Here is a 23,197-nt window from a genome sequence, read left to right on the forward strand (position 1 = left end):
AGCCCCTAACACTGCAGCCTTCTGCATAACCCAACGTCAGAAGGGCTGCCTTCCTATAAGCATTCCCGGGCACTCTCACAATGTCAGTCAGGAGATATCATATTAGTTTTTAGAACGAATACGGTACAACCACCTTACAAACTATGAAAGGAGCTCCTTCTAGTCAGTTGCAACCAAGAAGAGTATTTGTATGTTCTCATAATGAATATTCATGTTGAAATCTAAACACAGCGTAAACTCAGTGGGTGACACAGATTACACATGACAAATGGACATTACTCTAACCATAACTCTAAAGGTGTAGCTGTACATTGAAGCGATCCAACAATGTCAAATGCACGTCGTGTCAGGATGTTCCCGAGTACGTCGCGACTGTGAGACCGGTTTTCAACAACAGGGTCCCTGGGCCAGCTGTACATGCGTCTTCGTAACCATGGTGATCCATAGGTTCCAGCTCCAGTCTTTACTTCAAACCACTCTGTGTAGTTCAAAGTACCATGCGTTATTAACATACAATTTGCATTAGACCCAATGTGTGCCTGTTTGCACCACAAATATTGTCGTTAATCACAACAATTTATTCAAAGTAAACGATGTGTTTTCTCTGAAGGAAGGGCTGACTCTGCCCCATGCTGTAATAACATAGAGATGCTAATGAGCCGGACCACCCGGTGTTCCAGACAAACGTACCCTGCAACACACCCAGCAGTCTGTGTGCACATATGTGCAACATATTTACCTAGTTACACTCGTCTACACCCTCTGTAGCTGTACAGGATCACCTTTCGTTTATGAAAAAACAATTGAAGTGTCGGTAGAGCAAAACACCCTTCAACGAAGACCACGTTGACAAGCAGGAAGATGTTGTTTACAGAAGAGATTATGTGAGATCAGAACGCCCAATGTTTGTATGGAAGCGCATTAGTGCCACGGTCTCAAACTTTGTATCATCTTCTTGGAATACGCTTTATCTCCGTAGGTGATGCTGACATCTACGTAGGTGAAGCTGACATCGACGTAGCTGATGCTGACATCTACGTAGGTGATGCTGACATCGACGTAGGTGAAGCTGACATCTACGTAGGCCACATTTACATCGACGTAAATAACACTTGCTCTCTCATATCCATACATGATTTGTGGATCATACTTTTAGGGATAATTTCTATAGTATGCATCTCCATGACTTCAGGTAAAACTGACAGTCTACGAAACCACAGGATGTGTATCGTTATTCAGGCCATGTGACTGTCTTTCAAATATGTGACCCCAGTTTTAAATAGTTTACACAGACGTTGAATATTGATCATATATACATTTATACGTATAGGTCGTATTTAAATCTTTTGCAGTGTGCTGGTCGTTTAGACTATTTTCAAAATGAATCTATGAGCGTTGAAATACAAAATAGTGAATAAGTATTAATTAAACCAAACATTCAAACACTGAAAAGTACCTTATTCAATGTACAGTAGTACCTCAATAAATACATATCACTTTTGAAAGTTTAAAATAACCGTTTGTTTAATGAGGCAGAATATCTTCTTCATCAATAAAATGATCTTCTATTTACATGAAAGTATCTTCAATGTAGATGATATTTCTTACCAATAATACGTTCCCATAGTGTTTGGCTTTATCATATTAACACTTCATATTGGTGAGAAAGGACGAACAATAATTGTTCCTGATAAAATGTCACGACTTGAACATTTGGTGGTACTGGGTTCGAATCCTAAGTAATGACATCAGAACCACACAAGTCCAGGCTGCAACACATATGACGGACGACCTGCGGGGTAGAATAGGTCTTCGTTTGTAGTTTTGTCGTAAGACACACGGGATCGGGTGGATGTAGAGTCGATTTCTTCATCGAAGTGGCTCCAAACCTACTTCATTATGAGACTATGAGACGATTCAATCTGATGAAGCCGAGTATTGCTATAACCACATTGGTTCAGCCATTCATAGCCCCCATTCAAGTCATTTTACGGCCGCTTGCTGCACCACTCGCAATTTTTAACTTAGCAGCGTGGATTTTATATCACATCTCACACTTGGCCAAATACATGGTATAGAAGAATATTTTAGTATTGGTGACGCGGTGGCTTAAAACTGGGGCATTTATACAGCGTAGAAATGCCAATCAGTTGTATATACTGGAATGCTTCTTAACTGAAAATTTTACTCTTCGTTTTTGATTATTATTAGAGTGAGTGAGTTTGGTTTTACGCCGCTTTTAGCAATGTTCCAGCAATATCACGGCAGGGAACACCAGAAATGGGTTTCACACAGTGTGCCCATGTGGGGAATCCAACCCCCGAGCGAAAGAGCGAACGTTTTAACCACTAGGCTACCTCACCACCCCATATCAGTATCATAAGTCGTTAATAATAATTTCGCGCATGAGAGAGAAGGTACCACCAGTATTGAGACAATAGTCAGAAAAACTACTACTTTCTCACAAAGATGTGTATGCTGTTGACATAGATGTACGTGGCTTGAAGTTACTATGTTGAGGCATGGGGTACAGGTTCACGTCAGTCAGGTGATGAGTGAGTGAGTATGATTTTACGCCGCCTTTAGCATTATTCCAGCAATATCACGGCGGGGGATAACAAACATGGGTTTCACACATTGTTCCCGTGTTGGGAATCGAACCCTGGTCTTCGGCGATACAGGCGGATGCTTTAACCATTAGGCTACCCCAGGTGATCAGTATCTATGAAAAGAGATTCATATAATTCTCGGTATGGAGTAGAGTTCAGAGACAGTGGACTCCATATTCATTACGTATCTCGTACCCAGGTTGTGAGTGTAAAGACAGCTCTCCCTTAATACATAATAATTCCACCGTGCCCCGTGCCAATTGCAGGACAGCAGAGGACCCAGGTGCCCCGGTCTGAAATGAGTTGACTGAAATGAGAATCAGTTGGTTAAAATGTCTGCACTGATTGAATGTCATCGTTACCCAGCAACGTGCATCCTTCTCACGTCGTTAACCCTTTGACTGCCGAACCCGGAACCGATTACATGCATGCCCGTGTGTTCGAATATATGTGAGGCAATCTGTTGAAATATGATAATAAAATAATTCATCTAAATACTTTATTGCACATTCATATTTTTCTATATAGAAACAGCTATCTAGTAAATGAACTATACACTAACATTATGTTTCTATGAAATTACTAAACTGCAACTGTACACTTACATATCATTTTTATCCAAGACATTGTCACAGAGAACAACCGTCTGCACACTGATTATTACTCGCAGTTATCACGAGATCTCGCGAGATCTCCCAGCGCCATGTTTTGTGTCCCCTGCCTTGATCTTGCTGCGGCATTGCAGTCAAAGTGTTTAGCAACGATTGAAGAATATCGGTTAGTAATTGGAGGGTTACTTAATCTATAAAAGAATGAACGGATTCCTGGTTATATATTATGGTGAAGGACATGTTTTACAACAGGCTATCTGCAAGACCTACAACTCCTACTTGGTCAGAATAGAAGACAAGGACGAGAACAACTTCATCAGTAATTTCATACTGAATTTTAAATGTAAGTTTCGTTGTTTGAATTAAGTGATCACATGAAATGCACATAAAACAGTATACATCATAAAAGTAATGCCTAGGATATATTCTCATCGGAGGTCAATTATGAAGTATACATGCTAAATACATTAGAGTTGATATAAAATTATATACTGGAAAACCCTGTTGCACTGTTGCAATGTATTGCTGTCCTCATTGTCATATGTTATACATGAAATATGACTAATGGTTGATCATTGACGTGAGGCGGTGGGGTAGCCAAGTGGTGAGGGCGTTTGCTCGTCACGCCCAAGACCCGGATTTGATTAGTGATGTGTAAAGCCCATTTCTGTTGTGACCCTCCGTGATATTGCTGGAATATTGCTAAAAGCGAGGTAGAACTAAGCTCACTCACTCACTCATCATTTACGTGTATTACATGGTATCAACAGCTGACTTTGTGGCGTGGTTCGGAGCAAATGACAAAATCCAGGAGGGCAACTGGGTTTGGGGTGATAGCGGGGTCAAGCTGACCTACTCAAACTGGGGAAATGGACAGCCTGGCTCTGAGAGCGGCAACGAGGACTGTGGGTTACTTCAGAACTACGGCTCGACGTTCATGTGGTATGACGCCAGGTGCATTGATAACGCCGGCCACATATGTGAAAAGTCGTAAGTTGATTCTTTCTTGTACGCAAAGGATATCTATAGTTAATATATCTTATGTCCTCCGCAGTGATATTGCTGGAATATTGCTTTCAGCGGCGTAAAACTAAACTCACTCACTCATTTACACAACGACAGTGTGTAGGGGGTGTCTCCTTGATGATGAACAAGCCCATTGCGACATTTTAGGCAATTCAGTTTTTATAAATATATGGTAAATTCATCTAGGCTCACCGACGTGCACATCTTTGAAGTCCAATAACACTTGTCAGAAAATGAAAACCTGTCATGACACATTTCATGTATGCAACTTCTGACAGAGCCAATTGGCCACACTGCACTCTCACTTTGTAATAACCCTGTAATAGCATCTGTCATTTCTGTTGGGCAAGCACCCCCGTGTTATATAGTAATGCTCCGTAAGGAGTCCATGAGAGACTACGCAGGACCATTTACCTGCCAACTGACGTCCCGAACGACTTTTCACCTATATCGTTATGCCTCTCTGATAATTTCTATTGTTTCGAGAGGAGCCAAAGTGCATATACAATGTAGTAATGTCCGTTTATGAGTGAGTGAGTGAGTGGGTTTATTTTCACGCCGTTTTTAGCAATATTCCAGCAATATCACAGCTGGGGACACCAGAATTGGGCTGCAGACATTTTATCCATTTTGGGAATCGAACCCGGATCTTGGGCGTTTAACCCCTATGCTACCCCACTGTACCCCGTTTATAAACATTTGACATTTCAAACAGTACCGACTGGGAAAAACTAGTGTTGTACTGATGATGTTTAGTTTAGCAACACTTACAGAATGAAAGCACCAGTTAACAACACCAAATTTAGTTTTTATTCCTGCATCAAGAATAATTTAGGATTTCCTAACCCAACCGCAGGAAGCAATTATTGTAGTCATGGAAAGGTTGTTTACAAACCATGCTTATATTTTAATCCTTTTGTTACAGCGCATCTGGTGACAATCTCGTTGGATAAGCCTCATTATGCTTTCCTTGTTTTGAATGTAACACAGGAACTGTATAGCTTACTGAATAAACATAAGAGAAACATGGCTGTATGCCAAACGTGCTCCTGTGTGAATATCTCTGTCTATCTCCACGTATATATGTGATTATATGTATCTACATATTCAATTGTGCGCGTGTGTGTGTGTGCGTGCGTACGTGAGTATGTGTGTGTCATATATCTCCACTAGTGTGCGCGCGTGTGTGTACATGTGTTTGACAATTACAAAATAAAAACGTCAAAAGAGGTTAGTTTAGTGTTATGCCAACAGTACGACAACTTACTCAAGCCAACCCCAAATACTGAAGCTGTACAATACAATTTAGTTTTTCGGGAGTGTAAGGGTGATGGCTACACTTAGTCGAACAGGAAACACTAGCAAGGGACCAAAGTCGGTAACTAACTCAGAAAGACTCAATTATCAACAGCAGGGATGTTAATATTGATCGGACTATCGACTATCACAAGTACTGATAGACATAGTGCAGTTCGTGCGTGTGTTCGGTTTAACCAGGATATGAGTATATATTTCGCGACATGTGATGCACTTTAGGAGGGAAAGACAACACACGTAGTGCAAAAGAGCTGCAGAACATAGCTATGTGACACTTGATAAAACCGTACGTCCAAGTATGTTGCTGAAAACCTACAACTGTATCCATATGTAATCTGGGATTGAAATCCACAAACGTTGGTATCTCGCACATCTAAGGGACGCAACTCCAATCAGTCAATTTAGGCGCATAAGCCGACGATGTCGCCAAAATCAGCACGTAATAGCACAATAATTTCATTAATCATCTCTTCCCGTCAGTCATTGAAGCATACCAAGTCATTCCACAACAGCGGCGAGCCATACACACTATGCGCTGACAACAATTGTATTCAGTGGGTTAAACAGTGAACTAGGTCCTGGTGCATGATGACGAACGATACCTAATATGGGATACAGGACACAAGTCATGATTTTCCAGGGATTGTATAACAGAGATAACATGATCTCCGGTTTGACAGAATGAGTAGGAGGAAGTTGTGTGACTGTATCGGGGACTCGTGACTGACATCTATAGATGCATGATTCATTGTTTTCACAGTTACAGAACTATGACTGTATTTCAAAATGATACGCTTATGGTATAGAAAACACGCGCATGCTTGCTGCAACAGGATGTTTAGAATGACAATAATCAGGGTTGTGGATGTTTTTTTTATGTATTTGATGGTATTTAGTTTTATCTGATTATCGGCCAGGTAAAACCTGGCTTGTACATCAGTATATCCAATGAACAATGCATTGAAAAACACGTTTTAATTCATGGGCGATATCATTCTGGCTAGGCGACTAGGGCACACACACACACACACACAGAGAGAGAGAGAGAGAGAGAGAGAGAGAGAGAGAGAGAGAGAGAGAGAGAGAGAGAGAGAGAGAGAGAGAGAGAGAGAGAGAGAGAGAGAGAGGAGAGAGAGAGGGGGGAGGGAGAGAGAGAGAGAGGGGAGAGAGAGAGATACAGAGAGAGTGGGGAGGGAGAGAGAGAGAGAGAGAACAAACAAGACACACACGCAAACACACACACACATACATATAATATAATATATAGCTTGAGATTGAGAACGATTGAGAACGATAAGGTTGATATATGTTGCATCATAAAGCTGAGACAAGGATGATGGATAATGTTTGGGCCAAAACATGCAGACCCCATGAACGACAGGGTAAATGGATAACAATGGTCACAGCGACCGAAAAAGGAAAAGGGCCATAAGCTGTTTAACACTATATTTAGCTGCATATAAATTATAGGTAGGAGTATTCATTTTCACCAGCGCTATGCTCACCAGATGTTGCAGTCGAACGAATGCTGGATTAGTGAGAGTACATCTTATCGAGTATGAAAGTGTGCACAACACAATCATGACTAGAGCACCAGTAATGATCAATGGGTGTAATCAGCCGATCACACGTAACTTGATCACACCTGACCTGGTTGAAGACCTTACCTATTTCTGGTCCTGATACAAAGAGGCCGGGTGTTGTCGATGAGGCTGCCGATGTTGTTGTCGAAGGAACTGCTGTAGCCTTATGTGTGTGTAGTGCAGGTGAAGTGTGATGCGTCGACTTGTGTATGTGGTGCAAGCGTTGTGTGTTTAGTATGCAAAGTTGATGATAATGTTGTAGTTCGCTCGCCACGTGTTCAGAGTTCAGAGACAGTGGACTCCATATTCATTACGTATCTCGTACCCAGGTTGTGAGTGTAAAGACAGCTCTCCCTTAATATATAATAATTCCACCGTGCCCCGTGCCAATTGCAGGACAGCAGAGGACCCAGGTGCCCCGGTCTGAAATGAGTTGACTGAAATGAGAATCAGTTGGTTAAAATGTCTGCACTGATTGAATGTCATCGTTACCCAGCAACGTGCATCCTTCTCACGTCGTTAACCCTTTGACTGCCGAACCCGGAACCGATTACATGCATGCCCGTGTGTTCGAATATATGTGAGGCAATCTGTTGAAATAGGATAATAAAATAATTCATCTAAATACTTTATTGCACATTCATATTTTTCTATATAGAAACAGTTATCTAGTAAATGAACTATACACTAACATTATGTTTCTATGAAATTACAAAACTGCAACTGTACACTTACATATCATTTTTATCCAAGACATTGTCACAGAGAACAACCGTCTGCACACTGATTATTACTCGCAGTTATCACGAGATCTCGCGAGATCTCCCAGCGCCATGTTTTGTGTCCCCTGCCTTGATCTTGCTGGAATATTGTTAAAACCATGCTGACTCACCACCCAATATCAGATACTGCATTGTGAGGGTATTTTCATATATTTGCGTACAGTACGTTGTGAGTGAGTGAGTCTGGTTTAACACCGCTTTTAGCAATTTTCCAGCAATATCACGGCGGGGGACACCTGAAATGGGCTTCACACACTGTACGCATGTGGAAAATTGAACCCTGTCTTCGGCGTTACGAGCGATCGCTTTTACCTCAAGGCTACGCTACTGCCCCTCGTCAAGCTCGGTGTTTTAGAGGATTGGCTTTATAAAACGGACATAGCTCATAATATTGATACAGATACTCTTACTAAAAAGCCACCGTCATAAAGTAAAAACATACTGACTGTGGCGTTAGTCATGGTGGGTATTTATTCACTCTCGGAGACCTTCTGAAAAAGATAAGAATACGACCTAGACGACGTGGGCTTTTTTTCGTCATGTAAGTGAAACACTTTTCAAAGTGGCCTTAAACTTTCTTAACCGTAAGTCCCCATGGTCCCTAGTATGGTGATCTACCTTCAGTCGTTGGCAATTTATGGCCTATTTTTATATGGTATTGTTATTATAGTTGAAATATTTTAGATTTAATTACTAGTTTTAAATGAATATCTGTGATACACTAGTAGTTTTACTGTTCTTCGTCAAGGCTTTTATTTTCCAACTTTATTGATCTTTGATATAATTATAAATTGTTTTCGTCACAATATGGCTGACATATCCGATGGGACGATAAATATTAACTCGCTCACTTTACTCACAGGCACACATGTAATGGTGACACGTTCTTACAGCGTATGATATGGGGTCAACGATCAGACTGACACCAATTGGCACATCTCTTTGTGGAGAGGGGACCTAGTTATTTTTAGGTTTATATTGCAGCATACGTGCATGTATGGATCCCTGGCAAGCATCCAGTTCATACAAAGGCCAATCTAGCTAGCTATTCATTGTACACACGTGTGTCAAACTAACGGCTTTGATGATAACATTCGTATTGCAGTCATATATTAATATATTAAATCCACATGACAGACTATTGCCTGTCACGACAGACCTGCATATATAGTGTGAATAATTTGTCCATGTGTCCTGTACACCATTGGCATCTTATCAGCTAGTTGGTTGTGTGCCCTTGCTAATTATTTAGAAATCACTGTAGAGGTAGTAAATAGGGACTGTCACCCATGTGTCTTTTGGTATCAAATATATTAAGAGTATGAACATTTAAAACTCATTATTGACGAGTGAGATTGTATTTCTCACCCAAATATATTTTACAACTATATATGCTGTTGGTAACGACAACAAAACAGTCTCTGAGAGCGTAACTTTCTGTATCAGAGACTTAGTGATGTTGATGGTGACTTCGTTGTAACCGGTAACGTCACTATCGTGATCAATTTCGCGTAGCGACATCAAACGTATGACACATGCATTCGTTAGTACCTATTATAATGTCACGTTGACACTGGCTGTTTACATAGTGTACATAACCACACTTCCCTCTCCTTTAATCTCAGCTGTACTCCACTTTTACACAACGAATATTTCATGAGGCGGTGTTAGATCCATAGTTTTGCTGTGGACAAAGTGGTAGTAACCAATTTACTCTAAAAGGCCACCTGTTAGACATATCGGTGACTGAAAGATGGGATGTTGAGTTCGGTGTGTTGTGAGGCTTTTCAAAACAAAGTCCGTTAATAACACCTACGGCGGTGGAAACATTTTACTAAAATTCACTGTTCGTTAGATATTCTACAAAACGTGGGTTGTGAAACACGTTCAGCTTCTCCCTTCAGAGAAACATCGTAATACTTGAAATGGTTACCCAAGCAGTTTTCGGTTTCTAACAAATCTCCCATCCCAGTACCCCAGAGTAGGATCGTCAGTTAGAGAATGTATATGTGCCTCCCCTTCACCAGGGCAGATATTTCCTAATGGCTGCCATCATGAAACTTCTCATACGTTACTACAGCACCGATGTGACCCGAGAAGGTGAGGTGACACGTCCTACTCGTACGGATAGACTGTGCGTACGGATAGACTGAGCGTACGGGTAAGCTCAACTATTTCTAATACACAAAGTTAGCCTCTTCTTTGTCCGCTGCGGACGTTCTCGGGACCTGGCCGTATGGCGACTTTCCGTTTTGATCCTTCAGGTAGGAATCTACTCGCAGAGGTTGTTTCCTGGGCACTCGCACACCTGTCTTTTTTGCAGCGGCGCCTTGGTAGTATCCAGAGTTATCTGCCCCATGTTTGGCGGGAATCGGTTTCGGCATTACGACGTCATTACCGTCATCGCCGAACAGATCGTCGTCATGGATGGGGCCGCTGTGCTTGTCTTTAGCCTTTAGCTTCAATCGACTACTGTAAGACAAAATGACGTTTATGCATTAAAGAAGTGTATTGTGTATTATTTCCATGAAAGGGCAGTGCGGTAGCCTAAAGGTTAATATGAACGTTGGTCATGCTAAAGGTCGAATCTCTACGTTGGTCCAGTTTGTGTCGCCTATTTCTGATGAGACACACAGTTTCAGGTCAGCGTCAATTTTTAACCATTGTAGTGGCAGTCACGGAATGATATCTTATGTATTTATATTTATCTTTTTTATAAAGTATTTATATTTCTATGGCCGTTTAACTACATAGTCAATTGGGTGAGTGAATGGGGCATGGTAGGCAAACTGGCTAAGGCGCCAGGCTCGTGATCCAGCGAGCTTGAGGTTTCGGGATCGAGCCCACCTATCACCGGGTGTAAAAACCTTGGAGTCAACTTTGCGTGCACACTCTATCAGTGTTGTCACACCCCCTAGTGTACAGTACACAACCCTGTGCACTTAAAAGAACCCACGAATCCGTTGGTAAATGACCAGATGGTGGCCACATGAATACGTGCAAACACCTAGCTAGTTCCGGGTACAGCAACGTACAGTATACCTGGACAAAGTACTGTGACTATGTGTCCCAGTCCACCCAGCTGTGAATGGGTACCTCGCAAGGATGGGAAAGCCGCAATAATTCCGTGCGCCTAGTTGCTGCAAGAGTTGTGTGTTCCCAGGGAGTTGAGAATGATAATACGATGTGCCGCTGAGATTGACATCCAATGATCGAGGGGAAAATAACCAGCGCCTTGGACATGTACTAGTTGCGTGGATATGTGCGCTATATAAATATCCTACAATAATAATGAGTATAATAATGATAGAATAACGCCTCCTTTAGCAATATTCCAGCAAAACCACGGCACCAGAAATGGGCTTCACAATATCGTACCCATGTGGCACGTGACCACTTTAACCAGTAGGCTACCCAACGACCTAAAATATAAAATGAACATATGTGGGATCATTGTGTATTTTCTGGTCGCAAAGGCGAACCAAATTAGCTGTAACGATAGATAATTATTTAATGTCCTTTGAAATACGGCTGTACGAAAGTTATGTCATAATGTATATGCGCACAGAGCATTTATTAGTGAATGATAAGCTATATAAATGCAATTAGTTATTATTATTATTATATATTACATATTCCACTTACAATATAAAACAGACGACGGCAACGATGACGACTGATACACCAACCACGATCCCAGTGATGGCCCCAGCTGCAAAAACAATCAGGACATTTTATAGAAATTAAACATAAATGATAAAAGCAGTTCTATTTTCTTTTGTCTGTTGGTTGACGCCACAATCAGCAATATTCCAGCTATATGGCGGCGGTCTGTGAATAATCCAGTCTGGACCAGACAATCCAGTGACCAACATCATGAGCATCGATCTACGCAATTGGGATACGATGACACATGGCTTCTAAGTCAGCCAGCCGGATTGAAGGCGTTAAGATCGCTTGCAATACATATATATAAACAGATCCTCTGTTACTTGTACTGGTCGTAACAAGCGACACCATTGTGTGGTCAGGGGTAACGTGGACTACGTTGTTGCTCAATTTTAATATTTTTACAAGTGGCATTTACAATTAAAGGTTTAGTAATACTCTGAACTACATCTGTTCAGTTCGGAATAAGGTAAAATCAATAATAATCAAACTGAAAGATACACGTTGTACAGTCCAACACCATTGTTTTGAATTTTGATGTGTCGAACTTCCGTTTGTCTCGAAGTAAAACCATCGTCCCTTTATCCTTATTCATGTAGTATTCAGCTGAATCTAACCTCGGATAACTCGGAGTTTCTCAGTAAGTCCCTTCCACCTCGACAGCAAGGGTTTTGACTGCATTTCTACCCATTCCTCGTTTTTAGTTAACTACTTGTGCTATTTTCTCCGCTATTTTGACCTTTACGAACACTACTGTTCCTAACTCCTGTTCCTACAATGCCTGAAATAGCCTTAAATGGTTATATGTATCAATTGTCACAAGGAAACCTATCGACATATGCATGTCCCGCATCCATACCCGGGTTAGAATTGATAGATGATGACGTTTTATGGACAGCCGGAAGCCTGGACCTAGATTTTCGTAGTCGTAAGTGCCATACATTAGCAGTAACTTACGACTATCTTAGCGTTAAGAGAGCATCGAAATTCTAGGCGCTGGACTTAAATGAACAACCCTTACATGTCGTAAGAGGGGAATAAAGGGATCGGGTGGTCAAGCCCGCTGACTTATTTGACAAATGTCATCGTATCGCAACTGCGTAGATCGATGCTCATGATGTTGATCACTGGACTGTCTGGTCAGTACTCGAGTATTTACCGACCGCCGCCATATATCTGGGGTATTGCAGATGGCGGCGTTAAACAACAAACAAACAAACAAACGTGATTGTTCTGCGCGACTACAATATTCATCTTCCTTCTATTATCTCACCTTTCAATGACTTGTCCTCCGGTGCTGTCGTCACATGAGGATCTGTAAAAGTGACGGATATATCAAATTTATCATTTATGAGCATTTTTTGTTCATGCAAATATTTTTTTCCTGCTGATGGTTCAATGAGAAAAATGTAAGGAACGCATACATCGCAAGTAAATTCATCATATTTATCGTTAAAGGTGACATTATGTATGCACCTTTCCGTAACTGTGTAACGTTTTGTGTAACGAAACTACAGACCCATGCCAGTTATATTCGGACACTTGACATAATTTCCAAAGACTTACATGCTAATTTAGTGTAGCATAATTAATTTTCATGAATTTAATTCTCGTAAGATCCAAGTCAAATTTGCCCATTTGTGAGGAATCATCTTATCTACAATCAAATAATTTCTGTTTAATTTCCCGCTTCATATTTATCGAATGGCAACAATTTAATCAACATATGTACAGTGCCGTGAACTCCTTTAACTTGGCAGCCTATGGGATTGTGCATTGTGGAACCATACATAAGTTGATAAATGTGATGTCATTAGTTAAATAATGGTCTGAAAATTGAACTGAAATTATGTGCGCAGAGCCGAGATGATTTCACACTTGCCTGTCATATTTTACAAAGATCCATCCTAAACTCATTTCATGAAAATTATTTTCGCTACACTGAAATAACATGTAATAACAAGTGTCCGAATGTAATTGGCACGAGTCTGTATGTCAAAGATGATTAAGATCACGTACGGTGTGTCGTCGCAGGTTCTCCGTAGTTGCAGGTGAGGTTCACTAGTGCTGAAATAGAAACAGTTCATTGTGATGATGTACAATAATTTACACACAAAGGATGTATGCAGTGAGATATTCTAGTTGTTAACAACACTACTGTCGGTGACACATATTCAACCAATAACAAAATATGACAGTAGATGTAAAGACCGACACCGATCTTGAAAGAAAGATGTGAAACTCCAAAGTTGACGTTTTGAAGGATCGGTAGTATTAATGCCAGCGATGTGTCAGACATTCATTTCTCGACGTCTCCCAAAGGGGATATCAGGGAGGCTGAAAAAGCATCTGTCATCTTTTAATAATTGTTATAAATATTTATGTTTCACTACCACCAACGTCCTTTTCAGAGTATGTGAACACTTGGCTATGCCATGCGTTAGGCTGATAATCAAGCATGTACCTTCACTCAGAAGATGTATCATTCCAAGCTGGACGGGTCCACTTGAATTTCGGCTGACGCATATTGAGTATTCTTTGACCCTGTACTCGACACAATCAGATGACCAGCTACCTACAACGCCGCATGTAGGAAGTAAGGGATAATCTAGAGAGATGTTGAAGCTACAGTCATATTCTATGCGAGATGAGAGATTTGTGCAGGGTATGTTCTTCCAGGCAACAGTATAACTACAGCAACACACTTCTCCCAAAACCGCCGTCGATAGATTCAAACTGATGTCGTTGTCTGAGGTGATCCCGTTACTGCAGATGCTCACACCTGGGAGACAAAAGACCAACATTGAGAATGAACCATCTTTCGAGTTAGTGAGTGAACACATATCGTGTTGGGCAATATTGCAGCAATTTAAAGGGGAAAACTGGAAATTGGCTTCACACATTGTACCTATATGTGGAATCGCTTTCCAGTTACCTCTCCATTCCATAATCATCCTCTTATTTGATTGTAATTAATCTAGTCTGGACCAGTCAATTCAGTGATCAACAATATGAGCATCGATCTACGCAATGGAATACGATGTGTTCACCACAGGTAGGCATCCATGTACATTATTTTGGCGCAATGCATTTATATACAAAGTTACATGGTGATCAGTATTTGTATCTAGTTACTATAAGAAATACTTATAGTGATTTGACTGACTCCGGCGAGTGGAATGTATTGCAGAGTATGGTTGGAGACGAAGCCAAATGTCCTCATGTAATGAAATATTTGTATATCCTCAACGTGTCAGTCTCCGTGGTAAACATTGTTTACCTTTTATCATTATGTACTGTTTATCTATTGTCATGATTACTAGACTGTTACATGGCCAGAGCACTCCTAAAGCGTATCCTTAAAATGTTATTTAATACTTTCCCTAACTAGCCACGTGAATGACTGACTGACTGACTGAGTTTGGTTTTACGCCGCTTTTAGCAATATTCCAGCAACATCACGGCCGGGGACACCAGAAATGGGCTCCACACATTGTACCTATGTGGGGATTCGAACCCGGGTCTTTGGCGTGACATCCACATGAATGACACACCATGGACTTCACCATACGTTAGAAGTCAATCCGAACCTTCCGTGTGCATCTAAACAATCCGGCTACCCCTCTGACCCTCCTTTGACTAAAATATTGAGACAACGTTTGATTTTTGACAGGTCAAGAAACACATATTCACAGCCGGAGATGTCACAAAAAGATCTTGAACGAGAACTTCCCAGACCATTCAGTCGGTACTATGAGTTGAATATCAAAACGCTACACATGCACAGTTAAAAAGCTCAGCGAACTCCAAGTGAGCATGTCCTCTACGTTTGGTGGTCACGTATCAGTAGATATACAGCTCTTCCGCCCATAATACTAACAAATAGCTTTCAATAACGTGAACATAAAACCTAATCTGTAACGATCTGTAACGATCGTTTCTATTTATATTGTACATTATACAAACATACAAGCTATATTTATCATGCTGAATTTCACAAACATACGTATGTACATTTCGAACATGAATATGTGTAACAAAGAAATATATTTAAATCTCAGGGGCTACTTGAACAAGGAAAATGGATAAATATTGAGTCAGTATTTCAGACGACGGGCTATCTATATGCATTTAACATAGATACTGAGTTGTAACAGTAGGACCCCTGTCATAAACACATTCGCCACGCCTTTCCACAGACTACATACAAAATCACACAATATAGGGCAGTTACACTTTAGCCAAGAACCAGCTCCCAGCTCCCAGACAGCAAAACCTTTGAGAAACCTAACATTAGAGAGGTTCTAACATAAAGACTTCACCCTACAACCATTGGCATAAATGAACAACAGCTATATAACTGGGGAGAAAGATATTAGGTTCGCAGTTTACTCGGTGAATGACAGGAAATGTATTATCCAACACTGTTAATCCAACACACAATGTCCACCATGTTTTCAGCAAATTTGAATGAATTTCAGATACACTTAGAAACAGCTAAATCCTTTCCACATCCGTATGAAATATCCGCTAAATGCAGAGTCGATTGTACAATTCTGTCAATAGCATGACAATGCTATGATTACACAATGCCATTCAGAAAGTGGTCACATGTAACAGATGTTATATTTGGGATTACACTTTCTTTGTAAAGCACAGATTCTTGTACTTTTGTTGGGTGTCTAGACTATCAGTTTTCCGACTTCCATTTTTGTGGAAGTCGCGGTGGCTGGGCGGGTTAGGCGGCTGATTTTGTGTGCTGGCGATTAGGTGCCTGACTCTGAGGGTGCGGGTTCGAATCCCGGATGGGATTCAACCCAACAAAAGTACAAGAATCTGTACGAAGAAAGTCAATTCCAAATAGAACATGTTACATGACAATGTTCTTGTTTGACGGCAGTACTACTGCTGCACGGCGCGGTCTGTAAACAATCGAGTCGGGACCAGACAACCCAGTGATTGACGTACGGTACAAGTCAAAATAGGGAATTGCATCGGACATCATTTTTGTCAAAATTTGAAATGTCTTCCACATGTCTACCATAACGTTTTGAAAGCTCTACTGAGGCCCAGAATGCTGGAGCTGTTAGGATATTACTCTACATGAAAGAACAATTTAATATTTGAAAGTTGAAATCAGTGGAAGGAAATACTAAACATACAGGGAACACAACCTAACACTAAACATCTTAAATGGTAGAAAATATATAATTGTATTTGAATCAAATCATGTTATATATCATCATGCGTCCGAAATTAGAGATTTATACAGCATTTCTGTATTAATTTGCAGTTGCCTATTCCTTTCAAAATGCTTAAATGTGTTTTTCACAATAAAATAAAAATCTTCTATTTTCGCTGTCCCAATTAATGACTGCTGATGTTCATGTCGTTCACAGAATTTTGAAAAGGCTGTTACTGGATTACAAACAGAAAGGAAAACATTGTAATAGTGAATGTGAGGATCATAACTATCACCATCATCGTCATCGGTACGTCAATAAACATAGAGTATACAAACGGCTTAAGCAGATTCCTAGCTGTTAGCTGAAGCTACATTATCTTGAAGTCATATAATCAGCTTAAATCATTCAAAATTAACGTAAGCTTTAGATTGCTTGCCCCGAGTACAAGCCCTCTGATACAGGTGGAGTGAGTGAGTGAGATATTATGTAACGTCACATCGGCAATATTTCAGCCATATCGTGACGAGAACATATGTGACATTGAAATGGAATAGATGTATATTATAAAACCTGTCGACGAAGGACAGTAAAACAACTAGAATATCACAATTACAACTAAAACTAGTGTGGAAAATTAAAACTAATAGCACTATTTGGACAATACAATATAAAAACTGTCTGATACAGCTGGAATATTGCTTGGTTCGGCTCGCTGACTAGGGTGGACACATGTCATCGGTTCCCAATTGCGCAGATCGATGTTCATGCTGTTGATCACTGGATTGTCTGGTCCAGACTCGATTATTTACTGACCGCCGCCATATGACTGGAATATTGCTGAGTGCGGCGTAAACCTAAACTCACTCACTCACTTATTGGAATATTGCTAAAACACACGAACGACACAAAAACCAAAACAACTAATGATGACCGTATGTTAATTTCATTCAGGCTACAACTAGGTAAAATATGATACATAAGAACATAATTCTCACTTTAACTAAAGTATGAGTATAGTTGGTTGTACGTTAACATATAACCATACAGTTGCATCCTTATGCCTCCCAACTAGTTGTACGGCACTTGGGAACATAGACTGGCTGACTGAGTTTGGTTTTACGCCGCTTTTAGCAATATTCTAGCAACATCACGGCGGGGGACACCAGAAATGGGCTTCACACATTGTACCCATGTGGGGATTCGAACCCTGGGTCTTCGGCGTGACGAGCCAACTCTCTTTAACCATTAGGCTACCCCACCGCCCCTCTTGGGAACATAGAGCTCCCGTTGATACAACATATTGTACACTGAGACGCAATACTGACCTGTAGCCCGGAATGTCCATGCCACCAGTATTGCCAGCGTTACCAGAACACAGTGTCCTACATGTCCCATAATTAGTTATAGTTATCCTCTTCTCCGATATTAACTACATCCACGGTAACAGCGTTATCTACAAACATTCACTGCCGTCCTCGGTTTGGTGACAGTCGCTCGGAGATTTACTCCGACCCTCCAGGGTATTGTATACCAGTCACTACCAATGGGAATGAGAATTCAATAGCGAATCCCAACCGCACTCGCCTGCTATTTGAAAACTTCTCATATCGTAACAAAAGTTAATGGCCGAAATCCCGCACATTTCAATGTCGGAGTTTAGTTGAAAGGCAACGCGAAGAACGAGTGACGGAGAGTCACATACTCATTCATCGACGGTCACTGCACTTGAATATTGTCATGTAAATCAAGACTTTTAGTTCAACCCTCAGTTGGCGGGGTGAGCGTTATAGCGGGACGGTGATTGTATTATACACGCTCATATCATACTTCACAAGTGCATATCAGCTGAGTTAACAGTTTACACAATATTTGCTTCTTAACAGTCTTAAAGGGGGTATTTGTAGATCGGTTCCAGAACCGCGAGGTAAAGATTACATGTATTGCATGTACGTGTGCCTCATGCAGTAGGCTTGTAGAACGGTAGAACTACAAACAGCATGTGTGTATGTTGTGTATTTACATGGCAGTGTTCAGATGGTCTTGATTCATGACTGTTAATATGTTATAAGTGTACATGTCCATTTTCAGCGAGAAATTATTTGTTAGTTAACAGCACGGATATTACGTGTGAACCTCTGTTTGTACAGTGTCAAGCTTGTGTCTGGACCTACAGGTGCATGTGCATTCGCTATTCACTAACAGGTTTTCATGCATATGCTTCACTAACCCGTGTACGTACGTATACATACACCTTTCTAATACGAACACACGCACATTCGCCAATAACAAGTGTCCACATACACCTTACATTAACAAGTATACATACCTACATCTTCCAACACATGTACATGTATATGCAACACTAACACAGGTACACGCTTGAACCTCTCTAACAAGTGTACACGTTTACTCTTCACTGACGCATGTACCTTCAAATGCCTTCCTAACACTCATACATACGCCTTACTAACACGAGTACCTACATACGCTTCACGAACACTTATACAAATATACGCCTCACTAACACGTGTACCTTTTCTCAGAAAAATAATTAAATTTACTCAACAACCTTCTCATGATTGATTTATATTTATACAATGGCTTGTGAGACACACACAACTGTAACTCCCTAACTTATGACTACTTAGAGAATAGTTGTATTTCATGTAATCTATATATATTTATATATTTTAAATATATTATATTTATGCAATGGTCAGTATCGATGACGTCAAATCCTCCATTTTCATTTTGTATTATATGTTGCATGGGAGCGGTGTTAATATAAGCAGTAATGCTTGTTCACCAATCCCAATTCATATTCATGAATAAAAATATGTTTAAATCAACACGTGTACCTACATTCGCTTCACTAACACTTATACAAACATACGCCTCACTAACACGTGTACATGAGCACGCATCACTAACACGTGTACTTACATACGCTTCACTAACACTTATACAAACATACGCCTCACTAACACGTGTACATGAGCACGCATCACTAACACGTGTACCTACATTCGCTTCACTAACACTTATACAAACATACGCCTCACTAACACGTGTACATGAGCACGCATCACTAACACATGTACTTACATACGTTTCACTAACATTTATACAAACATACGCCTCACTAACACGTGTACCTACTTTCGCTTCACTAACACTTGTACAAACACACTCCTCACTAACACGTGTACATGAACACGCATCACTAACACGTGTACTTACATACGTTTCACTAACACTTATACAAACATACGCCTCACTAACACGTGTACATGACTGACTGACTGACTGAGTTTAGTTCTACGCCGCTTTTAGCAATATTCCAGCAATATCACGGCGGGGGACACCAGAAATGGGCTTAACACATACGTGTACATGAACACGCATCACTAACACGTGTACTTACATACGTTTTACTAACACTTATACAAACATACGCCTCACTAACACGTGTACATGAGCACGCATCACTAACACGTGTACCTGCATACCTCGACAGGCTCGCATGGTATCCCGAATGCGTAGATTGACGGTCATGCTGTCAATCACCGGATTGTCAGGTCCAGTCTCGAATATTTACAGACCGCCGCTTTAGAGCTGGAATGTTGCTTAGTGCGGCGTTAAACAACAAAGAAACAAAACATCGATTGGTAATATCATGTTTGAAGCAAATCAAAGATATGCCCCGTTGCAGTAGCCTGTATCAAAGTATTGTTTTCTTCGTAAATGGCATTACTCATGCAAGCACATCAGAGAGAACTTGGAGACCAGTACACATGCAGTGGTACTGAAGCACAATAATCGTTAATTCAAAGTAGGAGGGAAACTGACATGTCTTGTATTGGGATTATGTTGCCCCAGCAAACCCAAGTAAAGTGTTACCTGCTGCTGATGTGAATCATGACAGATAACAACATATACATCCAACAAGTATTTATTTTGAAAATATTAGAAACTAAAGAACACATGTACACTTGCAAGTTAGTTTTCTACAACAATGTTTACAGTTGACTGAAGTCAATATTGGAAGATTTTGATGAAACCATTTTAATTGACAAAAAGATTGCGCATTCTATAGAATGTATGGATTTGGATCTGGTTTGAGTGTGCGGCAACAACAGAACTGTCATATACGACAAGAATACTCCAATTATTACTGCAATATTGTAAATAACCTACACACACAGGCACGCTCTCACCAAATCATTACTCTGATATCAAATAGAAATATACGCTCAAACTTAATTGTTCCAAGGAAATTAACATTGAGTGAAAAGAATTGATTAGTGATTATCAGCATTGTACTGTGCTGACACGTTTTCCTTTAATTCGTGTGAGTGGGTGAGTGAACGAGCTAACATTTAACGTCATATCGGTAATACTTCAGCCATATCGTGACGACAGAAAGTCATATATGAAACATTAATGTATGTATTGCAAGAAGCTGTCTTCGAAGGACAATATTACAACTAGATTATCACATGTTTTCTCAAGCTAGTTTGAGAGTATTAAAAAACAAACTATTAATTTACAAACACGTATAAAAGGAGGCTAGGGATCGCTTTCAACTACAGTTTGGCAAAGCCATGTGAAATGTGAAGAACTATTTAGACAAATAGTGAATATGCCAGTGACTTGAACATCAGTGCATTATAACACAGTCCAAGCCCTTCCATGTGTGAAATGGTATATACAGCGACTAAATGACACACGTCACGGAAATTTGTTGCAACAGATCTATCTAAGTACATTCAGACGTTATTATTGGGTGTTTTTCACGTTCGCATAAATATCGTCATTATAAACGATTATCTCGGGACAAGGCTTCAGAATGGACGCTTGACTATCATTGTCCTCTCCGGCTGATATTGTTTCATGTTGTATTCTGTTCCGGATGGGCTGCTCCCTCGTATTAGTCGTGTATTCAATGACCTCATAGTCTCCTCCTACTCCGTTGTTCTGGCTGTTCTGTTCCAGGGCATCAGTGTTATCCCGCGACGGTGATTCTGAGACAGGTTCAATGTCCTCATAATCTCCTCCGCCTCCGTGAACCTTGTTGTACTGTTCCTGAGCATCAGGATGTGATTCAGAGATATCTCTCTTGTTTTCTATTGTTTTCTCAACATCCTCATATCCCCCACCACCTTCCCTTTGTTGGTCGTCCTGTTCCAGAGCATCTGGAGTGTCCGTCGATTGTGATTCAGAAATACCTTCCTTGATCCTTACTCTGTTATTAACATCCTCATATCCTCCACCGACTTCGCTGCCCTGGTTGTACTGTTCCAAGGCACTAGACGTGTCCGCCGACTGTGATTCAGGGATATTTACCAAGTTCCTAGCAGTGTTGTCAGCATCTTCATAATCTCCGTCGCTTCGTTGGTTGTACTCTTCCAGGGCATCAGATGTATCCGTCGATTGTGATTCAGATGTATCTTTCTTGTTCCTTACTCTGTTGTCAACATCCTCATACTCTCCGTCGACTTCGCTACCCTGTTTGTACTCTTCCAAGGCACCAGACGTGTCCGTCGATTGTGATTCACAGATGTATGTTTGGTTCCTTGTAGTGTTGTCAACAGCCTCATAGCTAACAACGATTTCGTTGCCTTTGCTGTACTGTTTCTCGGTATTAAATGTACCCGTTGATTGTGATTCAAAGGAATCCTCCTTGTTCCTTACTCTGTTGTCAACATCTTCATAATCTCCACCGACTTCGTTGCTCAGGCCGTGCAGTTCCAGGATATCAGACGTGTCCGTCGACTGTGATTCTGGGATATTTACCAAGTCCCTTGCAGTGTAGTCAACATCTTCATAATCTCCACCGACTTCGTTGCTCTGGCTGTGCAGTTCCAGGACATCAGACGTGTCCGTCGACTGTGATTCTGGGATATTTACCAAGTTCCTTGCAGTGTAGTCAGCACCTTCATAATCTCCATCGACTTCGTTGCTCTGGTTATACTGTGCCGGAGTATTATTATCAACAGTGTCAGTCGATTGCGATTCAGAGATATTGTCATGGTTCCTTTCTTTGCTTGCATCATCAAAATAAGGATTGCTAATCCAAATGCAATGATCCTCACGATCTGCACAACCGTCTTCTATTGGTACAGATGTTTCTACTTGGTTAACTTGTTTGTCAACATGTACAATAATATGTTGATTAGACGCATTCACCTGTGCAGTAAAGACCGCGGAATAGTTCTTCCTCTTCTGGTGTATTCTGAAAGTAAATATAAACAGGTGATAAATAGATTATTCAACATTATTCTGCTTCTGACTTCACTTAATTACACACCCTTATAAATCAGTCAACCCATTTCACACCATAGAATGTCTGAGTGTAACCCACAATCACGTCACATATATAGGACGTACTTACAATATCCAGACTACGACAAC

General features: G+C 40.7%; 1 protein-coding gene and 1 pseudogene across 1 annotated transcript; both read left to right on the top strand.

Moving 5' to 3' along the window:
• The first annotated feature begins 1,140 nt into the window (after window positions 1-1,140).
• LOC124253394 lies at window positions 1,141-1,227 on the top strand (annotated as a pseudogene).
• A 2,155-nt stretch (window positions 1,228-3,382) lies between these two features.
• On the top strand, window positions 3,383-5,271 carry LOC124253378 (perlucin-like). Its single transcript, XM_046687132.1, has 3 exons — window positions 3,383-3,563; window positions 3,991-4,210; window positions 5,172-5,271. The coding sequence occupies exons 1-3, from the start codon at window positions 3,422-3,424 to the stop codon at window positions 5,197-5,199; spliced, it is 390 nt and encodes a 129-aa protein (XP_046543088.1). The 5' UTR covers window positions 3,383-3,421; the 3' UTR covers window positions 5,200-5,271.
• Window positions 5,272-23,197: the final 17,926 nt, after the last annotated feature.

Source organism: Haliotis rubra, unplaced genomic scaffold (genome assembly GCF_003918875.1).
Source record: "Haliotis rubra isolate DU_JTF1 unplaced genomic scaffold, ASM391887v1 Scf1140, whole genome shotgun sequence".
NCBI classification, from domain to species: Eukaryota; Metazoa; Mollusca; class Gastropoda; order Lepetellida; family Haliotidae; genus Haliotis; species Haliotis rubra.